Source organism: Cryptomeria japonica, chromosome 6 (assembly GCF_030272615.1).
Source record: "Cryptomeria japonica chromosome 6, Sugi_1.0, whole genome shotgun sequence".
NCBI classification, from domain to species: domain Eukaryota; kingdom Viridiplantae; phylum Streptophyta; class Pinopsida; order Cupressales; family Cupressaceae; genus Cryptomeria; species Cryptomeria japonica.
In genome coordinates this window covers 297149023-297175508 of record NC_081410.1, presented here as the reverse complement: position 1 = coordinate 297175508, position 26486 = coordinate 297149023, and the positions used below count along the sequence as shown (strand labels likewise).

Sequence of the window (26486 nt, the reverse complement as noted above, 5' to 3'; positions counted from 1 at the left end):
TAATGTGATTTTCTTCCTAAGTCTGCCTAGGCGAATTATTTGGTGAATTGAAGGGGGACACCAAAAATGAAAGGAGACTTTATTTTATATTCGACAAAGTTTATTTTATGCCAAAGTCATGGTCCTCACTCCTAGGTGCGGTTTTTGACTAAGGAAGGGGGCGCCATGCTTGGTTCCACCACTTGAAATGAAATGCAAATTTGAGGGGGAATTTGGAGGCATTTGAATTTGAATTTCACTCTTGGAAACCTATTTATACAAGTGCTGTCGGAATGATTCTAGACTTCTTCGAGGGTGAAAACCTCCTGGATTATACATTGCAGTTTCGAGTGTGAGACAACACTCCTGCTGAGCTTCATTTGTGTGGACTGCGTGGTGTTCTAGTGGATTGCATGTGGTTTTGGAGAGTTGGTTTGCTGCTGTAATTTTCCAGATTTGTTGTTCCCCTATGGCTGAAGCAAAGTTTGGATCATACCTCTCTGCCTGAGCGACTTATCATTGTGGGTACTAGCTCGAACCATTTTTGTGCTATTGGTGATAAATGTTGTAAGTTTGCAGCCCCCTATTCGGAGTCTTAGATTTTATAATGCAAATCAAACTTTTCTAGCTTAGGCGTGGGTTTTGGGAGTGCTTTGGGATGCATGCAAGGTTTTTTGAGGTGTTTGGTATCTCTTTTTCAGTGTGTTCTTAGTCGCTTGATGTCTAGTGTCAATTTGGGTGTGTTGTGGGGTGTGTGGAGTGAGTTTGAAGAGAGTTGGAAGCATTTTTAGTGAGTTTATGTGCTGCTAGCTATGCATTTCTAGCCTGCTGTCTTTATATCACATTTTAGGAAGTTGGTGTTGAGTTAGTTTGATGATAGTTATCTCATGTGATCAGCATGATACTTCTACTCTATCTTTCCTCTCTATTGTAAGGTTAAGTAGTAGTAATACTAACCGTTTCTGGATTGTATTCTCCATATCTCGTTGAAAAGTGGAAGAGGCTGGCTTGCCGCCTATATCTGATATTTTGTAACTTAGTCCTCCCGTTGCATAAGCGGTTGAGTGATATTTGGTGTAATGATCCTCCAGCTGCATAAGCGGTCGAGTTGAGCTTGTTTGGTGTGCTCTGTCCTCCCGCTGAAATATTGCGGTAGAGTGATTTGTGTTTGGAGTATTGTTCTCTTGGCTGGTTTACCACCAAGTTCCTTGCTTTCCCGTCGGATAAGAAGAAGGGGCTAGCTCGCCACCCATTATTGTATTCAGTATTTCAGTAGATTATCACTAACGATCCCCTCCTACCATATGCTCTCACCCTCACAGTTTGGGCTCTCGGTGATCAAAAGGTTTAGGGTTCCTTTCAGTTGTTTGGATTTCATTATTCTAACCCTAATGGGTGATTGGTGTGGTTGTGATATTGTTTTAAAAATAAATAAAAAATTGTGGGAATATTACAACAAATGTTCCACTGAGAGAGGAGGGGGGGTGAATTAGTGGATATACAAATTGAACTTTCTAAACAACTAGACACAATTTACTAAAATCAAGAATATCAATGCAAAGAAGTGTTAAACACACATGCACAAGACAAGCACACACATGACACCAAATGTACGAGAAAAATCCAATGTGGGAAAAACATCGGTGAGAAAAGTTGCTAGAGTCTACTGTTCTAATCCAGCCTCACAATGAAATATGTCTTGATTACAAATTTATGGGCACCAACTGAAAGGAGCACCAACCCCTGGTTTTATGGGCACCAACCCAAAGGAGCATCAACCCTTGATCTGAGCACCCACTCAGGTGATACACAATAAAAAAATTTCAATATCAGTTACAATTTCAGTACCTTGTTACAAATGATATTTTGTAACTCTATGCAATTCAGCATATATTTGTGTTCTCTGCCTTTGCTGCTTCAAACTCTTTGTCTCTTCTCTGCACTACCTTCACATATTGTCTCTCTATGTCTTCATATGCACACTGTCTGCAAGTATTCTTCTTTTAAGTAATTACCATGTGTGGTGTTTTCTAGTCTTCTACAACTCTTTACGGAGCTTTTCTTCACTTTTGATGCATACACACTCTCTCCCCAAGATGCACACTACTTGCTCACTCTCCACCTTGTACAGTGCATTCTCTCTCTATCATAATGATAGTCTCACTTTTTCTCAACAAACTCCCGCCATCCGCAGGTAATTGCTCTTCTCAGGCCACAAAAGGATTTAATCTTCCACTTGCCTTGTAGACCATTAGCCGCTAACATTCATTGCATCCTTTCCTTCTTTTTGTCTCAAATCTCTGCATTTAGATTCCATTTCATGTTCAACTACTATTTTTAGTAGCTTCACCTACAACTATGCCTTGTAGATCTTAATTCAACTCTACATCTCATGGGAAAGGCCAAGCAATAGAGATATATTAAAAATTGTTTCTCGTGTAGTACAGAGCCTCTTCACCAAATCCTCAAATAGACAAAAAAGAACCTTCCTTCGACAATCAACCTTCATGTTTAACATGTTCGCAGGTCAGCTTGGTCAACAGTCCTATCAGACTACCAAAATGACATACAACTTCAGTGAGAGTCTGTTTGAGTCTTATCAACACCCACATGTCTCATCGATGAGGATGCACACTACCACAGTCTCTCACTGGCTTGTCTGATTGTTGAGACCTTCACCAAGTCATGTCAATATGATGCAGGAGCATCCTCGGTTCTTGGCAATCTTGCATCAACCAAAAATATTTCCTTTTTGTTTTGCTTTCTGTTTTGCAGTTTCAACATTTCATTATGCATTTTTTGGCACTGGCTCTCCGGATCTTGAGGAGTTGGATTTTTGCTTGAGGACTTGATCATCTGTGATGTCCCCTTCTAGTTGACATCTGTCAGCTGAGTAGATTAGCCTATCACTGACCCTCGTAGGCTGATGAGGTTGGGTAGAGGGTCCTCCAGAGTTTGATTCACCACCTTTAGAGCAAGCACTCCAGGTCTTGTCTTCGTTTGAGGTCTCCAGGACTCCGTTTGAGATACTTTCTCTTTTTAGCAGTCCTGCTATTTATAGCCAGTAGGTTGGGCAAGGACAGATTATGGTTTGGCAGTCTCCAGTTCAGACGACAGGCATTTCTGATGATTACTTAGAGAGATATTAATATTTAATTATTTTTAATTAAATATTAAATGGCGAACTTTAATGTTTTAATGTTTTAAAAAGTCACTTTAAGTTATAACTTAAGTGAGGGTCTATTTCTCATTAGATGGGGCCAGTTTTTATATTAAATGGAAGATGATTTATTTTTGACACTTCAATAGTCAAAAATAAATAATAAAAGTTAAAACATCATTAAAGGCCAAGTCGCACCTTTCTTGGGAATCACGCCAACCCTAAATGGAGAAGATTAAAGAAGATTTTAGGTCTTCTTTTTCATTATGCTAAGTTTTGATATTTTTGTTTGGAGCTCTGAGAGGAGTTTTGGCCTAGGGTTTCAGCAGAAGATTCTTCTGCAGTGATCAGAGGTATCGGTACAGGAAAACGTGGGATTCTTGTGCAAGAGCATTAGAGGTTGTGAAATATCAGCTGATCTTGCTCTTTCAGTTGGTTTTATCCAGAAACCAAGATTGGATAGATTGGAAAGGGGTTTATTAATTTTTAGGCAAAAGATTGATTGCAGCCGCAGAGTCAGAACAGAGGTAGGAATAAGTGTGTGACAGATGGGGGTTTTGTGCATGTACAGCTTGCTGATCTGCCGTACCTTTTCTTCCTTGAAAGGGTCCGATTTTTGCTTAGGAGGAGTCCAAAAATTCCGAAACAAATGCCAGAAGGGATGCCTTGCCAATGTCTTTCCATCGGGCTAACATGCGAGTATTTCGGGTCAGTTTAAAATAAATTGCAGCTTGCTGTCATAAAATCTGTGCATGACCAGCAATTGGAAAATAAGAGTTTTAACAGAGTATACTGGTATTTATCAATTCTTCTCTAGCTTCTTGTTATTTTTATTTGAGTATTAAATAAATGATGAATGGATGTAATGAGGGTTTGATCAGTGTTGTTGAATATAAATTGATTTCCAGCAAATACCCTTAGTTGCTTTTTGTGCTTAAGATTGTCAAAATTCTATTTGCTGTCATTATTTGCAAAGAACACACTTGAAATGCAACAGGTTCAGCAAAATGTTAGTTGTCTCAGTTGAGGGCCTTTTGAGGTTCTTACATCATCTACCTTATTCCCAATCTACAGAGCATTCGGATCATTTTCCGGCAAGTTATCGCTACTGGTTTCCGACACAGTTTTCTGGTACCAATTGCCTAGACCTATTTGCATTAGTGATTTACCGGATCCCTTCTGTAGCTTGCGGAGACCTAAGCGTTAATTCCGATGTTCCTTGGCGTGTGGCCGATCTTCCCTTTGATCTACACTTCATCCTTTGGATTTTGTGGAGGAATTTCTTTGGCGGAGGCCGACCTTGTTGTTTTTACACTTTAGGTCTTGTTCTTCGGCATTTGATCCTTTTTTGGGCTGACCGGATCCCTTGGATCGTATAAATCATTGTAATTAAGCATTAGAATGCAGATCGAAGGTGGTAGATAGAACATAGAAGCTAGATCTTAAGATTTGAGGTCCCGGTTTTGACCTGTTCTGTAATTGAGCATGTTTTAGTAGGCCAGTGAGCCGGTTTCTGTAACCCAAATGTTACCGGTTGATTGTAATTAGTTTTCATGATATAATTCATTCTGTTCTGCATTGCCTCCATCATATCCTCGTGTTTCTGTTGTGTTTACTCTTGCTGACCGGTCCGGATTGATCTCTTTGAGGTCCCTCCTAACCGGTGACTGCACCACGATAACATCCTTACACTACCGCAGGCACACATTGCCTTGGCTGATCGATAAGACAAACAAATGTCTTATCGACATACAATATCACTTCGATGAGGTCTTCACTTCTGGGATTGAACAGACTTCTCCAGACTCACTTCAACATCCCCAAGTCTCCTCGATGAGGATACACTTAACCACTTTATTGACCGATCGGTGAGACTTACTCATGTCACCTCGACGCCTGCTCCACACACTTGATTGAAGAGACATTCGCATGTCACCTCGACGCCCGCTCCATACTCTTGATTGAAGAGACATGAGCATTGAAGAGACAAAGATCAACTTGTGTCGAAAGCATAGTGTCTCCTCGACGAGCTTCTTTCAACTCTTCACATTGAAGAGACATTGTCATATCGATATGACCCAAATTAACTCTCTTTGATGGCATAGTGTCTCATTGACGTAGCTTGCTTGAGCCGTGCTCTAAGTTGAGCGGAAAAAAGCACGTGAGCTATTGCTCACTTGAACAACACACACCGGTCCATAAAAGACTAAAAACAACCACTATATTGCCGATGTGGGATAAATGGTTAAAACCATTTCACGCACAAGTGTGTCCATTTTGGCGTTCAATATGTCTTTTTTACCAGCCCAAATGCCGTCATCCTAATTTTTCTCTATTTGAATGGTTGCTTCTCTATTCGAATAGTTGCTTCTTCTTGATATGCATGATCCTGTCATCAACATGAGCATCATCTCTGTCAATTTAGACATTATGTTGACATCAATATCATCAACATGAGCATCATCTCTGTCAATTTGCACATTATGTTGACATCAATGACAACTCAATGCCAACAATCTCCCCCTTTGGCATTGATGTCAACTACACTCATCTTCTCCCCCTTTGGCAACAATGGCAAAGGATAATGAATCTGCACTTACGAGCTCCCTTTCTCCCCCTGAGGAATACAGAATCTGATATGTAGATGTACTAGTAAATCTACACCTGAATTGAAACATACAACTGCAGAGAGGTTGATTGACATACAACCATTGCAAGTTGCAGACCTGTTTTTGGATGAACTTTGTGATGCAAGTTGGATTTCTTTATCCACCAATCTTAGGTTGTTCTTAAGGAGAAATCATCTCCCCCTGAGTAATACAAATCACGAGGGCTTCACTTAATGAACTTAGGTTATAGCACGTGCGTTCATGGAATACTAAAGAATCCCCCTATTTTCAAAAAATATTGCCCTCAACTCCTTTTTTGTCACCCCCTCCCAATACACAGCTTGAATTAAAGGCCCCCTATTTTTGCCAAATATTGTATTTTTTCATAGCCCGAATTAAAAACTCCCCTATTTTCACCGATATGCAATATATTGTACCCTTATTTTTGGGATATTAAACCCCCCAATATGAATGCACGTGATATAATATTGTCTAGCTAGTGAAGCCCCCGTGATACAAACTGAATACTCCATCTCCCTTGGAGCGCAAACCAATTCAGAGATGTATGCTAAAAACAATGAACTCCCCCTGTACCAAAGGCCTCTATATGCATTTAAGTGCTGAAAGAGGGAGGGACAACTCCCAACCTCAGTCTCAGGTATTCAAAAGTGTCCTTGGGCAGTGGCTTTGTGAAAATATCTACTACTTATTCACCAATGCTCACATATTCAAGTTTAACTTCCCTTTCAACCACTTTTTCCCTCAAGAAATGATACTTAACGGCTATGTGCTTGGTTGTTGAGTGCATGATAGGCTTCTTTGAGATATTAATTGCCCTAGAGTTGTCACACATAATGGAAATGGGGTCTAAGTATTCTACCCAGATATCCTTAAGTGTTTGTTTCATCCATAGAACTTGTGTGCAACGTGAAACAACTGCTATGCACTCGGCCTCGACAGTAGATAAAGATATGGATTCCTGCTTCTTATTGTGCTATGAAACTAATCTACCACCGAGGAAGAAAACTCCACCTCTGGTGCTCTTCCTGTCATCAACACAACCTGCCCAATCTATATTTGTGAAAGCTTGCAAGGTAAATTTATCATTCTTAGGATACCACAAACCATAGTCCAAAGTGCCTTGCAAATATTTGAATATTCTTCTAACTGCATTGACATGACATTGCTTTGGAGTAGATTGAACTCTAGCTACCATGCACACAACTTGCACAATGTCTAGCCTAGAGGCAGTTAGATACAGTAAGCTCCCAATCATTGATCTATACATGGTCTGATCAACATGAGGTGACTCATCATTTTCGCTCAACTTACATCTAGTCACCATCGATGTACTAACAGGCTTACAATCATCCATCTGAAACCTCTTTAACATATCCTTTGCATACTTGGTTTGTGAAATAAATATGCCTTTGCTTAACTAGGATATTTGCAAACCAAAAAAGTAGGACAACTCTCCTAACATTGACATTTCAAACTCTAATTGCACTTGATCAACAAAGTCTTTGCACAAATTATCTTTATTCCTAGGAAAGATAATATCATCTACAAAAACAACTATAATCTTGAGATTACCTTTAGCTTTAATTTATAAGTTGCTGTCAGCACATCTCTTCTTGAAGCCTTGCTGATGTAGATACTTGTCTAGCCTGGAATACCATGCTCTAGGGACTTGTTTTAAACCATATAATGTTTTCCTCAATCTGCAAACAAAGTCTCCATTCTCTAATGATTAAAACCCTTCAGGCTGTTCAATGTATGTTGGCGGCATTATTGTACACGAGAATAACATTAGTTAATTATGTGTAATTGTTCTGGTTAGTTGGCACCCGAGGGGTGGAAGTTGCGGCGCAACGGTTGGCGCTCGCACCCCCTCGGTACCCTTTTATACTCTGGAATGTAACTTGTAAAATACACTTATTATGAATAGAACAGCTGATACACTTTGTCTGATATTTACGGCATTATTCTGCGTTATTCTAACCCTTATTTGGTCTGCCTGTGGCTGCTGGGATTGCTGTGCATAAACCCTTGCTGTGCGTGGTGGCGCGGTGGTCTCCTTCGTGCGGTGGGGCGTGGTGTCTCCTTCGTGCGGTATGCGGTGTGGTGTCTCTTCCTTGCGACGTGGTGTGGTGTGCCTTCCTTTCCTTTCGGTGATGTCTCTTCCTTTCCTTTGCGCGGCGTTTAACCTTGCGTGATGTTTTGTTCATCGGCTGCTTTGTCGTGCGGCGTTTTATATTTCCGCGGGCCTTCGGTGGCTTCCACCGCACAGTGGCTCCATCGTCGGTGGTCCCACCGCACGGTGGCTCCACCGTCGGTGGTCCCACCGCACGATGGTGCCACCATCGGTGGTTTCACCGCACGATGGAACCACCGACGGTGGAGCCACCGTGCGGTGGGACCACCGACGGTGGAGCCACCGTGCGGTGGGACCACCGACGATGGAGCCACCGTGCGGTGGAACCATCGTGCGGTGGGACCACCGACGGTGGCGCCACCATGCGGTGGAACCACTGACGGTGGCACCATCGTGTGGTGGGACCACCGACGATGGAGCCACCGTGCGGTGGGACCACCGACGGTGGAGCCACCGTGCAGTGGAAGCCACCGAAGGCCTGCGGAAATATAAAACGCCGCACGGCAAAGCAGCCGATGAACAAAACATCACGCAAGGTTAAACACTGCGCAAAGGAAAGGAAGAGACATCACCGAAAGGAAAGGAAGGCACACCACGCCACGTCGCAAGGAAGAGACACCACACCGCATACCGCACGAAGGAGACACCACGTGCACCGCACGAAGGAGACACCACGCCCCACCGCACGAAGGAGACCACCACGCCACCACGCACAGCAAGGGTTTATGCACAGCAATCCTAGCAGCCACAGGCAGACCAAATAAGGGTTGCGCGCAGCAGCCGAGGGAAGAATAAGAGCCATAGGTAGACCAAGCAGCCGCACGGCGACAGCCAAAAAGAGAGGGCCGTTACGAAGGGTGGATTTTTCCTAAACAAATCAGTTACAGGAAGATTGATGGATTCAGCCGGGAAGAGGAGTTGGAAGAAACAGCTGCACGCTTCTTCCAGTAGCAGCCAGAAGGATAGAGGTAGCAATATCAGGATTTTAGCTTCAAGAGTGCGTGTTGCAAGCGGCACCATGGATGTCAGCGCTCGGCAAAAACAAAAACAGAAAACACCACAGGTTGCCGCAAGTGCGAAAAACACAGTGACGCCACAGAATATTTACTTTCGAGGGCCTGAATGGATTGGAATGCTGCAAATGGTGGCAGGATACCCCCGATAATGACCTGGTAAAGCAAAACCTCCGGAAGGCATAGGTAGAGTGGGCTATTCGGATGCCTGTGTTCCCTATCCGGGAGTACGAGGGTGCCCTACGCTTCATGGTGGACACCTTCGACAGGCATACATGCACGAGCATGTTTGAATACCTCCGGAGGGATGTCACCATATCCTTCAAAGCAAGGGATTTCACGAAGGTATTCGGCATTCCGGGCAGCCAGGGCAAGAAAATAGACTTGAAGGCCAAGAAGATGACACAGGAGGAGAAGGAGCGGTGGATTAAATTAGTCTCCCGGAATTTGACCACAGCGGAGTTGGACAGCGTGGCTAGAGCCACGAAGAGTCGCGGAATCCGCAAGACTTTTGTTGCGGAGGGCCACTGGAGGTGCATCATGGATGTTATCAAGAGCAGATTGACAGGGTCGGGCAGGGCGTCGGACATTGCCCTCCCTCAGATTATGCTGATGAATGGGCTGATGAATGGCATCGTATATGATTGGGCAGCGTTACTGGCAGAGCGTATGTATGAGTTTCTGATGCTCCAGCATCGCACCTTCTATATGCCTCATTATGCTATAGGGTTATTCCTGGAGGCCACGCGGGAAGTAGTGCCGGAGGACGAGTTGGAGGTACGGCCACAGGGACCGTTGGCAGCGGGAGAGCCTCCAATAATGTATTGGAGGCACTTGGACATTGGGCACTCTTCCGCGAAGCGGAAACGGGCGGTGGATAGGGCCTCGGCCTCAGGGGAGCCTGACAGCGGGAGGGAATCCTGCAGCATGGAGGAGTCGGAGGAGGATGATGAGGAGGACGATAGCAGTCAGGCAATGGAGGAGCCGGTACGAGTCCGGTTTGCCCCACCTCTGTTACCGATGGGCACGACTGTGCCAGCATCTGGAGTAGGCGGCACCTGTATTCCGGCCTTCAGGCAGAACCATACGCTTGTTACACTTGGTCCCCTCCAGCACGAGCAACAAAGAGCACCGTCGGGCCCAACCACAGCGGCACTTACCGAGGACATGGCAGAGTCGGGGACGGAGGAGTCACCGCACCAGGTAGTGGTCGAGCAGGGGCCGACGGAGGTGGAGGATACCGAGCCTCACGTGCGGTTGGAGGTCGTGGGTAGTGACGCTGTGGTGACTGTTTCTGCTTCGTTGTTGGAGGAGCCGACGACAGCGACCCATCCCCCGGTCACAGAGATCCGTGCTGACCTTGAGGCTATGCAGAGCTGGCTCACACAGCGGTTTCAAATGACACTGGCACAGCCGGAGGGAGCTGTTGTATTCTCACCGTGTCGAGAGACTGGAGCCGAGGTAGTCCACTTGGATGACTCGTCAAGGGAGGCAAATGGACTCACAGTTGGGCATGAGGCAGGGGAGGTTGCATCTGGGCAGGCACCAGGAGATGGTGCACCTTCGATGGCGGAGGCGGTACCTTCACAGCAGGATACAGTAGTGACTGTTCCACCAGGGATTTCCCAGTCTTCGGCACAGATGGGAGAGGATGTTGAGACTTATCTCGCTGACATGGCTGATATGGTAACGAGGGGTAGGAGGGTAGTGGCCGCTGCCCAGACACAAGCATTGCAGCAGGTGGTGGTGGAGCTAGAGCAGGTCCTACAGTTTATACGGGTGGGCTGCCCGACAGCCTTCGCTACCTGCTTTGAGTCTCAAGGGTGGCCGACTACGGAGACAGAGGAGATGCTCCAGGCTTGGAGGCTGCGTCAGCCTGTTGTGGAGAGTCGGGTGACGACAGTTGTCCGCGAGATTGAGCAGGTCTACCGGGATTTCTATTATACATTGAGGCGTACACAGCAGGAGTCTGCAGTTAGGGAGGCTTCCCGAGTAGTGTTGGAGAGCGAGGTGGCCAGTCAGCAGGCCTCATGGGCAGCCGAGAGGGCGCAGTTGTTGGCACAGCTAGAGGTGGCCCGCACAGAGACGGTTGAGATCCGGACAACGAAGGCCGAGGTAGAGACCCGCCTGGCAGCCAAGCAGACACGGTTGGCCTGCGCGACGAAGGCAGTGGATACCAAGGAGAAGGAGTTACTGGAGGCAGCACACATGGTGAAGACAGCTCTAGAGAAGGTCCTTGTAGCGGAATGGGATGTGGCTGCACGCACTCAGCAGGTGTATGAGCTCCGTGCCCGCCTGGCGACTCAAACACCGCCATCTCACACTTCTACTTCAGGGACGCTTTCTCAGCCCCCTCCCTAGTCTTTCAGCTCTCTTGTATAGGTTGCATTATCTCCATTTTTGTAAGTCGCCTGGAGACGACTTTTCTTTTTGGGGGGGATGATGTTGGCGGCATTATTGTACACGGGAATAACATTAGTTAATTATGTGTAATTGTTTTGGTTAGTTGGCACCCGAGGGGTGGAAGTTGCGGCGCAACGGGTTGGCGCTCGCACCCCCTCGGTACCCTTTTATACTCCGGAATGTAACTTGTAAAATACACTTATTATGAATAGAACAGCTGATACACTTTGTCTGATATTTACAGCATTATTCTGCGTTATGTCCTTTATGTCTTAAGTTATTCACCCGAGAGGGCAAACAATGTATACTTCTTCCTCAAGGTTGCCATTTAGAAATGCAAATTTAACATCCATTTGGTATACTTTATAACCCTTGTAGGTTGAGAATGCTAAGAACATCCTAATGGCCTCAAACTTGGCAACAGGGGCAAATGTTTCTTCAAAGTCTATGCCCTCTACTTGTGAGTATCATTTGCACACAAGTCTAACTTTGTTTCTAATCACCTTTTCCGTCTTCATTTACTTTATTCCTATAGACCCACTTTGTGCCAATAATATTTTTATCAGCTAGCCTTGATACCAAATCCCAAGTCTTATTCTTCTCTATCTGCTGAAGTTCTTCCTGCATTGCGTTTATCCAATCTTTACTCTTGTTGGCCTCATTGTAGTTCTTTGTTCCATTTCAGTCAAGAGACAAAAATCGACTTGTTCATCGTTCCTTGCATGTTCTCTCCTTGTTTGTACACCCTCTTCCTTGTTGCCTATGATCTGATCTTTGGGGTGATTTTTTTGCACATACTTGTTTGGGGGCTTCTTAGTGACTTCTACTTCATTTTCTGATTGTTCTTCCTCTTCATAGTATGGTTCCTCAATCAGATTTTCAATTTGTAGCTTTGATTAATGCAAATCTTCGCAATCCTTACATGTACACTTTCAACAACTTTCTTGAGGCGTTTGTTGAAACGTCTACATGCCTTGCTAGGAGCTGAGTATCTCAAGAATATGCCTTCATCACACCTTGCATCAAAACTTCCTAGCCTGTCCTCATCTCTTCTAATAAAACATTTGCTTCCAAAAATTTTAAAGTACCTGACAGAGGGTTTCTTACCATACCACAGCTCGTATGGTGTCCTTTTGCTGTTCACTCTTAACTGAGCCCTATTAAAAGTGTAGAGTGCTGTATGGACAGCCTCTTTCCAATAGACATCTGGCAGATTTGATTCAATTAGCAGTGTCCTTGCTATTTCTTTGACTGCCCTGTTCTTTCTCTCCACAACACCGTTTTGTTGAGCTGTTCTAGCAGCAGACCATTGTCTTTTGATCCCATGTTGTTCACAATATTCTTCAAACTCATTTGATGTGAATTCTCCTCCTCAGTCTGATCTCAAACATTTTACCTTGAATCCACTCTCTTTCTCAACCATTTTTCTAAAAATCTTGAACCTATCAAATTCTTGTGACTTGTCGTGTAAGAAAGTAACCCAAGTCATCCTTGAGTAATCATCTATTAACAACATGAAGTACTTTTCACCATTTAGAGATTTTGTCCTAGTAGGACCACATAAATTTATTTGTACTAGTTCCAATGGTCTTGTGGTTGAGTATTCCTTTGTCTTGAAGCTTACCCTAGTTTGCTCGCCTTTTTGACAGTCATCACAAATTGTGCTTCTTGGTTTAATAATCTTAGGCAAGTGTCTCACATATCCCTTTGAACTCAATTTATGTGGCCTAACCTTCTATGCCATAACTAGCTTTCATCTACCTGCCCCATCATGCATTGTGACCCATGGCACTCTTTCAGATTGTGCACATTTCCTTCAGTCCTTTTACCTTCAGCCACAAGCCTTACACTCTTTTCTTTTCTAATTTCACAACCTTTTGAATCAAATGTGAACTTGCAGCCATTGTCACACATCTGACTAACACTAAGCAAGTTGTGTTTCAGCCCTTCCACATAGTATACATCATGTGTAAATAGTTTTCCATCTATGCTTAAGGTTCCTTTGCCTTTTATCTTAATGGAGGAGTTATCACCAAACATAACTGAACCGCCATTCCAATCTACAAGCTTTGTAAACTTATCTTTGTCTCCTGTCATATGATTGGAGCAGCCATTGTCAATCACCCAAAGATTTTTCCTTTTGGCATGAAGGGCTGTTTGAAGTTTTGAACTAACAAGTTTGATTGACTCTTCTCTTTGTCCTTTTCTTTCCAAACTTGTTTGATCTCCTTCTTCTTCTTTGTTGTAACTTTTGATTCAGATTTGTCCAAAAGAGCAGCATCTATTTCCTTTTCTTGTTTGACAGCGTTTGTTCTACAATATTTTGTAATGTGGCCAAAATTGTTGCAATTGTAGCATGCTATGCTCTCATTAAACAGAGAAGTGAGGAAACTTTTACTTGACTGATTTGTTCTTGTTCTGCACTCAGTACTTCTATGTCCTAGCTTGTTGCAATTGTAACAAACTATGTCCATGTTTCTTAAAGGAGCAAAAGGATTTGTGCTAATGAAGTCTAGGGCTAGTCTATTGTAGATTTTACAGTTTGAAAACTTGTGACCATTAGCATTACACTTATAACAGTAACTTGAAAATTGAGAAACGTACCGGTTGTTCAGTTGAGGGTCGTTCCATGTTGATCTTCTTGCAGTACGAGATTTTCTAAATCTTCTTCTCTTGTCTTTGATCCTTGTGAAGCCATTATCTTTGTGCTCGATCTTCTCTTTTGAGGCAACATTCTCTTCTTTTGGAGCAGCAGTGACTATCTTTTTATTATTAACTATAGATTTCAAATCTGTATTCTTATGAGAAGTTTCTTTTGCCTTAGAGCTCTCTCCTTGTTCATATCCTAGACCATGATTATCTTTATTCTTGTTTTTCTTACTAAGCATGTCATTTAAGGCATTGGTGCTGCTTTCACACTTCAATCTCAGCTTAAGATCATCCTTGCATTTCTCAAGCTCTTTTCTAAGAGTTGCTATCTCTTGTTGTAACTTTTGACACTCCTTTTCTTGTGAGTCCAACTTTGATTTTATTACTTCACTCATCCTTTTGGCTTCTTCCAATTAATTTCTCAATGTGATGATGTTCTGATCAAATTCTTCAAGGCTTTTGCACAACCATAGTTACAAGATTTGTAGAGTCTGGCCTAGACTTGGTGAGTCCCGAGGCGGGTCACGTCTGCCAAGTCCAGAGGACCCTGGACTCGGACTCGGCCGAGTCTGGCGGAGTGTAATGTCCCCTTCTCCGCAGTGATTAGTTATGTTGGTCTTTAGCCTAGTTCGGAGGCCTGTAGGCTAGTCGGAGGCAAAAATTAGGGTTTCCTATTTTCTAGGAGGATTCTTTGGTGTTTTTAGGGGGTATATGTGGGAGTTTGACAGTTTGGATTCTGGATTCCTTCTGGGTTTTCAGAGAGCTTCAGGATGGTCCGACATGCATCTACATCGAGTGACTTTTTCCAGACTTACTATTTTTAGTAAGTGCGGCGGCTGCTCAAAATGTGGTTAAAATCACTTTGGAAACACTTACTATTTTAGCAGTATGCTAATTTTTAGTAAGTACTATTTTTAGCAGGATGTCAGTAGGCCTGCTCAGTGGCTATTTTTGGCAGTATTATTTTGTCAGGATCTTGTATTCACTCAGATTACTATTTTTAGCAGTTAAGTTCAGAGCCCCAACTCAGTTTAGTTTTGGTGATTTCCAACACTTCAGTCTCTAGCTCAATTTGGCAATAATCAATATTTGAGGAGAAGTTATTTTTAATATATTAATACCTTAGGCATGAAGTATTAATATTTGATTATTTTATGGATGGACGACTTAGGAAGGGAGAAAATATTAATTTTATCCTAAGTCTATTTCGGCGAAATTTGCATATGACTTCAAGGGGGTCGTTCTGGTGTTAATAATTAAATTATAACTCAGGCAAATGGGGCGATTTTCTAGGTATATTGCCTGAGTAATATTTTTTATTTGGAAGTCATAGTTGGGCGCCCACTTTACCATTCTGGTGGCCCTCAAGTTGCGGTTTTAAGGTATTGAACTCTAAGTGTTGGGTGCATCATTCTGGGTGAAGGCTCATTAGAAGCGTATTGGAGAGACAATAGTTCTTGTACATTGGCGTGGCATTTGGGGAACTCTCCAATTTATGGTTGCAAATCGAAATATTCAGCTAAAACGCCATTTCTAGATTTGCATTGGGTTGCGTGCATCATCTGGTGGCCTTCAAGTTGCGGTTTTAAGGTATTGAACTAATTGCCTAAGCTATGCTAATCATTTGCATTTGGTTTGATGTGATTTCATTCAATTTTGGGAAAGTTACGAGCATTTTAGTGGATTTGGGTGTGGCTGGTTCTGCGTATTATTGACTCTGATTTCAGAACAGCAAGTTGTGATTTTGTTGTGTGAATTTGATATTGGATACTTGAGATATGTACTTAACTCTATCTTCTCTAGCATCTCTATCTTTGTAAGATTGTTTCAGTAGTATTGATCAATCATTCTAATTGCATTATATGGTATTTCCCACTGAACAAGTGGAAGAGGATGGCTTAGCCGCCTTCATGTTTTGTAATTTGTTTTTGTCCTCCCACTGAGAAAGTGGTTGAGTGATATTGTCCTCCTGCTGAAATATGTGGTTGAGTGATAGTTTTTATGTATAAGTCCTCCCGCTGCATAAGCGGTAGAGTGATTTGATTATGGTTATGCTCTTGTTCCCTTGGCTGGTTTACCACCAAGTTCTTGTTCTCCATCCCGCTGAAAAGTGGAAAGGGCTGGCTTGCCGCCCAGTATTGTACTTGCATTGTAATTTCCATCAAATCAATGAGCTAACGATCCCCTTATCATCATATGCTCTCACCTTCCCACATTGGGCTCTTGGTGATCAGAAAGTGGAAGGGTTACCTTCAGCAGTATTGAGATTATCTTTCCTAACTTTAACGGGTGCATTGTAGTATTTGTTGTGTTTAAAAACCCCCAAAAAATAGTGGGAATATTACATCGAGTCTGCCCAAACTGGCGAGTCTAGCAGACTTGATAGACGTGCCGAGTCTCGGGCCCAAGACTTTGCTACTTAGCAAGAGTAAAAAAAGAAAAAGAAAATTAAAAAGTGTTTGTTTTAAGTGAAACAAAAGGTGAATATATTTTCACTCTTACCCTAAAAAGTCATTTTTCTTGTTTGCAAACACAAGAACAAAAAAATAGGGGCACTGAAGAGCAGACCAACAGATAGATTGAAGAGGAGATTGCAATTGTTGATTGTTTGTGCAAGTTAGTAGTAACTTGCATTCAAGCATTTAAAGGAGTTAAAGAAGGATTTGGAAGAAGTCTCTACAAATTTGAAGGTGCATTTCTTCAATTTTGGAGCAAATTTAAAGAGGTACGTTACATTTTTTTGTTATTTTTTTATTTTCTTACTTTCATATTTCCATTTTTTTGTACATCTGTTTTGATTTTGTTTTATTTTATATTGATGGAAAAAATATGAAAGTTGAAACCCTAGTTTTGTTTTTTCTTTCTATTATTTATTTTTAACATAATTAGAAAAACTAATAAGAGACATTATGCTGATTTTTTTCATTTATAATATATTGCAGCATAATTTCTCAAGGTACTGGTAGTGGAAGTGGTGCCCTAGTTAGAAAGGATAAGGCTTGGAAATGTGGCATCCTCGGATCAAAAAAAGGACAAGTAACATGTATTTATTGCAAAACAAAATATAATGGGGGACGTATTAACCAATTGAAATATCACATTGCACAAAAAGAATGCCATGATGCAAAACCATTTAATGAAGCACCCCTTGAGGCTATACATGAAGTTCAAGCTCAATTAGAGGAATTTGAAGAGAAAAAAGAATAAAAAAGGAAGCCAATGGAAGAAATGGCAGGCACTGGTGGAGAGGCTTCTTCAAATCCTCGGCCTCCATTTCTCCTCAGATTGCGAGATCGAGTGATCACTGGCATTGGCTCCTTTGAGCCTAGGCTATAGCTTTTATGTTATATGTTTTGCACTTTTGATGACATGGATTTCATATTCCATGAATTTTGTAGACATTTGACACTATTTGTATTTCTAATGTGTTATTTAGTTTAGCTTATTTCCTTCAGCTCAAGTCTAAAATTTGCATTTATACTTACGTGATGAATGTAAACTTGTGTATGTGTTCAAAGTAGCTTCTATTTGATTAGATTATTTTGTCTTTAAGGTTTATTTATTAAAAAATGCATGAAACAAGTTTAAAATAATTAAAAATCTTCAAATTTCTTGGGTTTTTCAATTTGCCGAGTCTTGGCTGAGTTTTTGTTGAGTCCGGGCACCGAGTCCGAGTCAAAAATCAGCTTGCTGAGTCCAAGCTAAGTCCAAGTCTTGTAACTATATGCTCAACTGATTTTGTTCCTTTATGGCTGAATTTTTGTATTTTGCATGTTCTTTCTGTAATCTATCAATTTCTTCAAGAGCACATATTAGCTCTCTTTCAAGGTTAACTTCAGCATCATCTTCTTCTTCCTCATCACTGTCATTCAAATTTTCAGATTGAACTCTCCTTTCATTCTCTGATGAATGCTTGTCATTAAGAACCTCTTGAGTCATGAATAGATTAATCTCTTTTTCATCCTCACTATTGTCTTCAACTAAGTCACTTTCATCATTTGAGATATCACTATCTATGGTGAAAATGCTTCTCTTCTTTTGAAAATTTCTTTTCTTAGGTTTATTAAAAACTTTACCTTTATCCTTGACACTTTCCTCATCATCATCTTCCTTCTTCTCATTAGGACATTTAGCAGCAAAATTTTCTCTCTTTCCATAATCGAAACACTTAAATGGCAGCTTACCTTTATATTTTTCGGATCCTTTCTTCAACTTTTTGCCAAAGTTTGCTTCAACAATGTCAGGATCTTCTTCATCAACACTTGTTGCTACTTCCTTCCCTTTCTTAACTGTGTTGAAGGCAGCTTCTCTCTTGGATGGTTCAACACTCACAATCCTCTACTCGTAAGCTGACAATGAACCAAACAGTTCATCCTTAGAGAAGCTTTTCAAGTCCTTAGCTTCTTTTATGGCAGAGACTTATTTGTCATATTTTGCTGTTAGCGATCTCAACACTTTCTTGACTATGACTTTAACATCCTCACCAAGCTCTCTTACAGCATTGACAATTTCATCCAGTCTTAGTAGATAATCAACAATTTTTTCTTCTTCTCTCATCTTCAATCCTTCAAACTGAACTCTTGAGATTTTGCAGCTTAGGCTCCTTCACTTTCACATCACCTTCATAGATTCTTCACAATTTATCCCATGTTTCTTTTGCAGACTTACAATGCATGACTTTGACAAACTTTGTATTAGTTAGTCCACTTAAAATGGCATGCTTGGCTTTGGCATTGTACTTATATTCCTTTTTAGCATCAGCATCAGTAGGAGGAGTTTGAGGAACGTTATACCCATTTTTTACTGACATTCACACATCACATCCTAAGCAGGATAAATAGATTTCCATTCTTCTGCTCCAAAAACAATAGTTAGTTCCATCAAACATTGGTACTTTCACAGAAGAGGATTCTTGTTTAGCCATTTGTGTTCACAAACCAAAATCTACCCTAGCTGGAGAAAGCTATCAAATAGGGAACCTAGTGCTCTGATACGAATTGAAGGAACACAAACAGTCCACTGAGAGGGGGGGGGGAGGTGAATCAGTGGATATAAAAAAATAACTTTCTAAACAACCAGACACAATTTACTGAAATCAAGAATATCAATGCAGAGAATTGTTAAACACACATGCACAAGACAAGCACACACATGACACCAAATGTAAAAGGAAAACCCAATGTGGGAAAAACATCAGTGAGAAAAGATGCTAGAGTCTACTGCTCTAATCTAGCCTCACAATGAAATATGTCTTGATTACAAATTAATGGGCACCAACCCCTAATCTGAGCACCCTCTCAGATGAGATACAATAAAGAAATTTCAGTCTCAATTACAATTTAAGTATCTTGTTACAAATGAAATTTTGTAACTCTCTGTAGTTCTGCACTTTAGCATATATTTTTGTTCTCTACCTCTGCTGCTTCAAACTCTTTGTCTTTTCTCTGCACTGCCTTCAGATATTGTCTGTATGTGTCTTCATATTCACACTATCCGCAAGTATTCTTCTTTTAACTAATTACCATGTGTGGTGTTTTCCAATCTTCTGCATCTCTTTACAGAGCTTTTCTTCACTTCTGATGCATACACTCTCTCTACCCCATATGCAGACTACTTGCTCACTCTCCACCTTCTATCATAATGATAGTCTTGCTTTTTCTCAAGAAACTCCCGCCATCCATAGGTAATTGCTCTTCTCGGGCCACAAAAAGTATTTGATCTTCCACCTGCCCTGCAGACTATTAGCCACCAACATCAATTGCATCCTTTCCTTCTTTTTGTCTCAAATCTCTGAGTTTAGATTGACTTTGATGTTCAACTACTATTTCTAGTAGCTTCATCTGTAACTGTGCCTTGTAGATGTTAATTCAATTCTATATCTCGTGAGAAAGGCCAAGTGACAAAGATATATAAAAAATAGTTTCGTTGTGCAGTACAAAGCCTCTTCACCAAATGCTCGAACAGACATAAAAGAACCTTCCTTTGACAAGTAGCCTTCATGTTTAACACGTCCGCGGGTCAGTTTGGTCAACAGTCCTCTCAGACTATCGAAATGACATACAACTTCAGTGAGAGTCGGTTTGAGTCTTATCGATACACACGTCTCCTCAATGAGGATGCACACTACCTTGGTCTTTCACTGGCTTGTCTGATCGGTGAGACCTTCACCAAGTCATGTCAATAACATCCTTACACTACCCCAGACACACACTGCCTTGACTAATCGATAAGACATAGAAATTGTCTTATCGACATGCAATGTAACTTCAATGAGGTCTTCACTTCTGGGATCGAACAGACTTCTCCAGACTCATTTTGATATCCCCAAGTCTCCTCGATGAGGATACACTTCACCACTTCATTGATCGATTGGTGAGACTTACTCATGTCACCTCAACACCTACTCCATACACTTGATCAAAGAGACATTTGCATGTCACGTGGACACCCACTTCGTACTCTTGATCTAAGAGACATGAGCATTGAAGAGATAGAGATCAACTCATGTTGAAAGCATAGTGTCTCCTCGATGAGCTTCTTTCAACTCTTCACATTGAAGAGACATTGGCATATCGGTAAGACCCGAATTAACTCTCTTCGATGGCACAATGTCTCATCGACGTAGCCTGCTTGAGCTACGCTCTAAGTTGAGCGGCAAAAAGCACATGAGCTATTGCTCACTTGAACAACACACACTAGTCAATGAAGGACTAAAAACAACCACCAAACTTCCAATGTGGGATAAATGGTTAAAACCATTTTACGCACAAGTGTGTCCATTTTGGTGCTCGATTTGTCTTTTCTACCATCCTGAATGCCTTCATCCTCTTTGTTCTCTGTTCAAATGGTTGCTTCTATGTTCGAATAGTTGCTTCTTCTGGACATGCATGATCATGTCATCAACATGAGCATCATCTCTATCAATTTGCACATAATGTTGACATCAGTGACAACTCAATGCCAACAGAAAACGTTAAGTATAATTGGCTATGAAGAAGGGATTTTTTCCTAGTTAATGCAATGGTGGATTCAAATAGGATTCACAATTGCCCTTAATGTTTGAGGAGTAAGATGTGCTGAATTGCTTCATCCTTCCAGCTGGTTATTCTATTCCCAGTGTTGCTAGTCTACCTGCTATCTTTCATTAAATTTCAAGCGTAAATGCTGGACTCTACCTTGTTTGGGGATGCCTTGGAGTGTGTCAAAATTTGATATGTTACAAATCCTTAACAACTGCTCCTTGCTTGGTATTATTGCCAGCTGTTAATGTAATGTCCCTTGTAGAGCCGCTCAGATTTTGCCTTCAAACTGACAGATTAAGGTATCAACTGGGGCACAAAACCTTTTTGAATCTATTATGTGACCTTCGATTTACTCATAGAATCAGTCTAACTTAACAATAGTTTTGATTGTTTGATCTCTCTCTCTCTCTCTCTTTCACACACACACACACGCACACATTGATAGAAGAAGAGAAAATGAAATTAATAACGATGCTATGCTTATTGTATGAGGTCTGAAGTTCTATTAGAAATAATGAAGTCTAATATTATTATTAATTGGACATGAATTATTGACAATAGTATGCAACTGCTGTTTCTGAATAAGGCTCTATGATCATGCATTCAATGTATGAGAGGATATGCCTCACTTGGATAGCTGTGTCTGATTATATCTTTATACTCCTGCTGTAAATCTTGGTGCTGTATCTGAATATTAGCTTTGGTAATATGCTTCCTGCACCTTGCAATTGAATGGGTCATCACCCTCCTCTCAGTCGGCTGTCTATTGGCTCATGTGAGCACTACAGTTATGAAGAAATATATAAAAACACACATTCGATCTACACTTCTCTCTCTTTTTATATCTTCATATCATTTTGAAGAGATATAACCTTTAGGATTAGATATCTCTTTTAAAAGAGACATGTCTTTTCAAATGCTCATTGGTACCTTAATTCACAATTGTTTTATTAAACAATCCTTTAATGTATTGCTGCTTTAATACTATTCTCCTTAGTGAATCACATTATTTTTTTATCAACTCAGTTTCATTACTTACTGAACGTAAGTGTAGTCCCAGCCTTGTATTATTAGAGTTACCTTTATATTAATTGCTGTTTACCATTCTTTTTATGAATTGCTTGTTTCATTTTTGTTCTAATCACACCTTTTCATTTATTGAGACTCGCACCTTTCCTTTAAGAATCATTGTTTAGTTTGTTATTGCTGCCGCTTACTGCTCATTACTGATTAATCCAATCCTATCGATTCAATGATCCAAGTCTCTAATGATTCGTATTTCTTAATAAGTCATATTTCATTAATCTTTGACACAGATTGGTAACCTTGTCATTAGTCTTTTAGCTTGCTGACCTGTCATTGTTTTAACCTGCTGACTTGTCTTAACAAGCAAATCACATCATTTGATCCTTCAATAGATCGCACCTTTTGATATACTTTTTTTTTTTGTATTAACATACAGACATCTCCTTTAGCCACTGTGTAGATGTAAATCACTACCTTTTCATGATATAAACTGCTCAGCATTAATTTGCTGTATAATACAACAAATTGCTGCTTTGTTTTTCATTAATTCAGCCAAACATCTCATTACTAATTGCTGCACATTAGTGACTGTAATAAATCATTGTAGTTTGCTCATGATCGCTGCATGTCTTCTGAATAAACTTGGTTGTTGTAGTGATCATAAAGCATGGTTAACATCAATGTCTTCTCAATAAAATCATTGTCTTCATTCATTCTGGAGTATCTTCCCTGGGACAGTGATAAGAGGTGAGGCGACCCAATGACCTGTTTCTTTCCTTCCATTGACAGCAATCCATACTTTGCAATCCGATTAAGGTGGAAATGTCCTTGGCCTGCCACGCCTTTGGACCATACAATATTGCAGTCTCCCCTCTTTGAAATTGCTTTCCCACATTCAATCTTAGATCTTGAAGTCAATACCAAGGTCCCAAATAAGCTTGGAGACTGCTCCAACACATATTCGCTGCTTCATTTTGTTGTCACAACTTTTGTCAAACTCTATCATACTATGAAGCAATTCTATGTTAATCCAAAAAATCCATCATAGAATTTCTTGGGTCCCAAAGTTTGTAACACCATTAGCTCATTACGTAGCTCAGTTGAACACTAGTTTAAATGATCTCTCGAAAGCCATTAATAGGAAGATCAATGAACTCTTCGGGAACATGTCCTTTGATGATCTCAAACCTTGGGCAAGTTTACTATATTCATCATAGATCATAGCAATTATGAATTCCAAATGATCCTAGTATTCCAAGTCAATTTTAAAAATGGACCTGTTGTCATTTTATGACACCCTCGGTCCATCAGTGAGAACTGATCAAAGATACGATCCATGGATCAGCGCTGCCCCAATTGATCAAAGAGAAAAACAATGGAATTTGGAGGTGTTGTAATGTCCCCTTCTCAATGATGTGCTTTCAATGGTTCATTGGCCTATTTCAGGGACCCGTAGGCTATGTGGAATGAAGAATTAGGGTTCCAAATGTTGGTGCAGCATAACTTACTATTTTGAGTAAGTTAGGGGTTGGTTGTTTGGATGATGCTGTCTTACTGAGTTTTCCATGTTTTGTCACTGGGTGCGAAGATTATGTTTTTCGGAGCAGTATTGCATGACTTACTATTTTTAGCAAGTATCAGTTCAAGTGGTTCTATTTATAGCAGGGCAGTTCAGAGATTCAGTTCAGTCCAGCGAATGGTTCAGCACTTCAGTCCTCAATTCATTTGGGTTTTGAGCAGTATTTGACTTGCAAAATGATTTATTAAATATTAACACATTCTAAGGTTAATATTTAATTATTATATTTTGGATAACTTTGGGAAATAGAAGTTTATTTTATTCAAGTGATTTTATCAATTTTTCCTAAGTCAATGGCCTAAGAGAAATCGAGCTTATTTCATGAGCATCACTATATGTTTTGTTTGCAAGCTTTTGTCCTAGGCAAAGTTCGAACTTGCCTAAGTGGAAGGGGACGCCATCTTTGAGGGGACATATTTAATATATTTCAAATGTGTTTTCCCTTGGGGTGTAATGAAGCGGCATGTAATTTGGGCGTATTTGTGTGCATTTGCATTTGAATTTGGGAGAGCAAAAAGTTATAAATAAGAGCCTTGGGCTCTCATTTGGATCATCTAAAGAATTTGCATTGTTATGCTGCCGAAATGGAGAGCAAAACTGAGCTTCGGAGTTGAGGCTTCCTAGCTAGCACAGTTTCATACATGGAATATAGTACCTAGCTGGTGGGTGTGTTGATAGTGGATTTTGGTGTGAGGATTTTTCAGTTTGAGTTTTGGTGAGTTTTCTGTGTTGCTAGTTTGGAGTGGCTGAAGCGGATTTCTGTTCATAGATCTCTGCCTGAGTGTCCGTTTCTTTTGGGTAGAGGCTCGTCAGAAGCATATTGGAGAGGCAATCATTCCGCTGGAAGGGCATTTGATTTGGTGTTGATTGGAATTTTTGAGAGCAAATCGAAATTCCCAGCTGGTCGTACCTTTTCTGGAGTTGCCTTAGTTTGTGTGCCATCAGTGTGTGGTGATTTTGATGCTTTGAGCTTCTTGTTTGTTCGCCTTGGTCTTAGCAGTTGTTCGCCTAGGTTTGTGAGCATTTTGGAGCTGATTCGGAAGAGGTGTGTGCATTTCTATGTTGCTGGCCCATTTCCGGAGAGGCTGGTATTTATATCAAAATTGTTGTTTTATGTTTTAGCTTGAAATTAGTTTTAGTCTATGATTGAATGTTTGTAGTACTTCATTGTAATCATCTTGTATCATTGGTGAGTAGTACTTACCTCTTATTGGACTTGAAGTGCTCATTGCAATCAACACTAGATTGACTACTTTTAGCCTCAACTATTTTTAGCTGTTATTTGTGGGAGACAACTATTTGCAGATGATCTATTTGAGGTTCTCTTATTTTATACAATGCATTTGAAAACATTTTTTTATTTATGACTTGCTTTGTGTGCAAGAAAATCAGTTTTAGTGTAGGAAGCTTTAGTATGTTTTTTCTGGATATCTTCAATAAATTACATGCAAAAACTTTGTAAACACCAAAAAAAAATGCTGTCGGTACTTAGATCAGCTAATGATGATGTATTCTCATATTTGCTGCTGAGATTTATGTTCAAGCTTTTTGTGATCTTGTGTGTGTTGATTAGGTAAATCAAGTTGCTTTTCTTGAAGATTGTAGGCTTTCCATTTGCTAATTTCACTGAAGTCTGGTTGTTACAGCTTTGTATGCAGTTCCCTTAATTTTATTTGCTTAATCTTGTGTGTTTAATGCAATTCCCAGATTGCAGTAGTACTTGTGTTTCATAAATCTTTGCTTTCAGTTTAAAATTGTGAGTATGGTTAGTTGTTGTAAGTGTTTATTTTCAAGAAAAAGATATAAAACTTTCTCTTCTTGAGTAGAAGTGCTATTAAGCCTTGTGTCCTTGCTTGAGAACTAAAAAGATAGACAATATCTTCAGTTTGCTTGCAGTGCATGCTCAAAACCTAGAGATATAATTTGTAGATATTGTAAGAGCTAGAGGTCATTTCCTTAGGTTTTAGGGTTTAGTTTTGTTTTAAGTTGCAAGGAACCTTGCCCTTCTAATTCAAAGAAAGGTTTTCCCTTACATGCTGCTATGTTTTGTGTTGTGCTGAAAGGGGCAAATTAAAATACTAACACATAGGTTTTTTTCCAAATCTAGAGTATCAGTTTTGGCCATTTATAATTTTTGGAGACATTTTTAAAAAATCTTTAAGCACAATGATTTTTTGAAATTTTCAAGAGAAAAAGATTGGCATGTCCATCGCTCTATACTTTGTGGAAGCATTGTTTCCTTTAAATCTAATGTGTGTGAGGTGTATGTCCATCGCTCTACTCTTTGTGGAAGCTATGCATGAAAGTGTGTGATATGTCAACTTACTGATTCAGATATTTATTCTTCTTAGTGTAAGAATGATGTGGATAACATTTACAATAATTAATAAGTTTTTTCTAGGAACAAAGTATTTCAGGAGTTCTTTTCCAATTTAATTGCAAATTTTGGTTTGATTGCTCAGGTTAATACACATCTTACACCACGTCCAATTCTGTTGACACGACATGGGGAAAGCCGTGACAATGTAAGAGGACGGATTGGAGGAGACTCAGTTTTGAGGTTAGTGTCAAGTTGCTTTTTGGCATTGTTGTAATCTTTTCCATTGCACTTTTCAACTACTAACATACTAGTCCATAAGAGTCAATTAGTTTGGGTGATAGGAGGTATAGTATGTTTTATTGGCATCTCTTTTTGGGCATTTTATGTTTGTACTCCAGAAACACATGTCAACCATTATGACATTATATGTATTAGGGTTAAAATTTAAATATGGAGAACCTTTGTGGGCAATAATATTGGTTGACTTTATATTTTAAGATAACCTTATTATGCCTTTACATTTTCTATTAATTCACTTATTGTTAGTTAGGTATTTGAATAATTTAGTGAA

At 40.5% G+C, this 26486-nt stretch overlaps 1 protein-coding gene across 6 annotated transcripts in view; it reads left to right on the top strand.

The window, feature by feature from the left end:
* Positions 1 to 26486, top strand: part of LOC131031592 (6-phosphofructo-2-kinase/fructose-2,6-bisphosphatase) — a 281317-nt gene that overhangs the window by 196582 nt on the left and 58249 nt on the right. For all 6 annotated transcript variants that reach the window (XM_057962756.2, XM_057962761.2, XM_057962764.2 and 3 more), the window contains one exon: positions 26058 to 26155. In XM_057962756.2, the coding sequence (XP_057818739.2) occupies positions 26058 to 26155 (98 nt within the window). The remainder of the gene's footprint in view (positions 1 to 26057; positions 26156 to 26486) is intronic.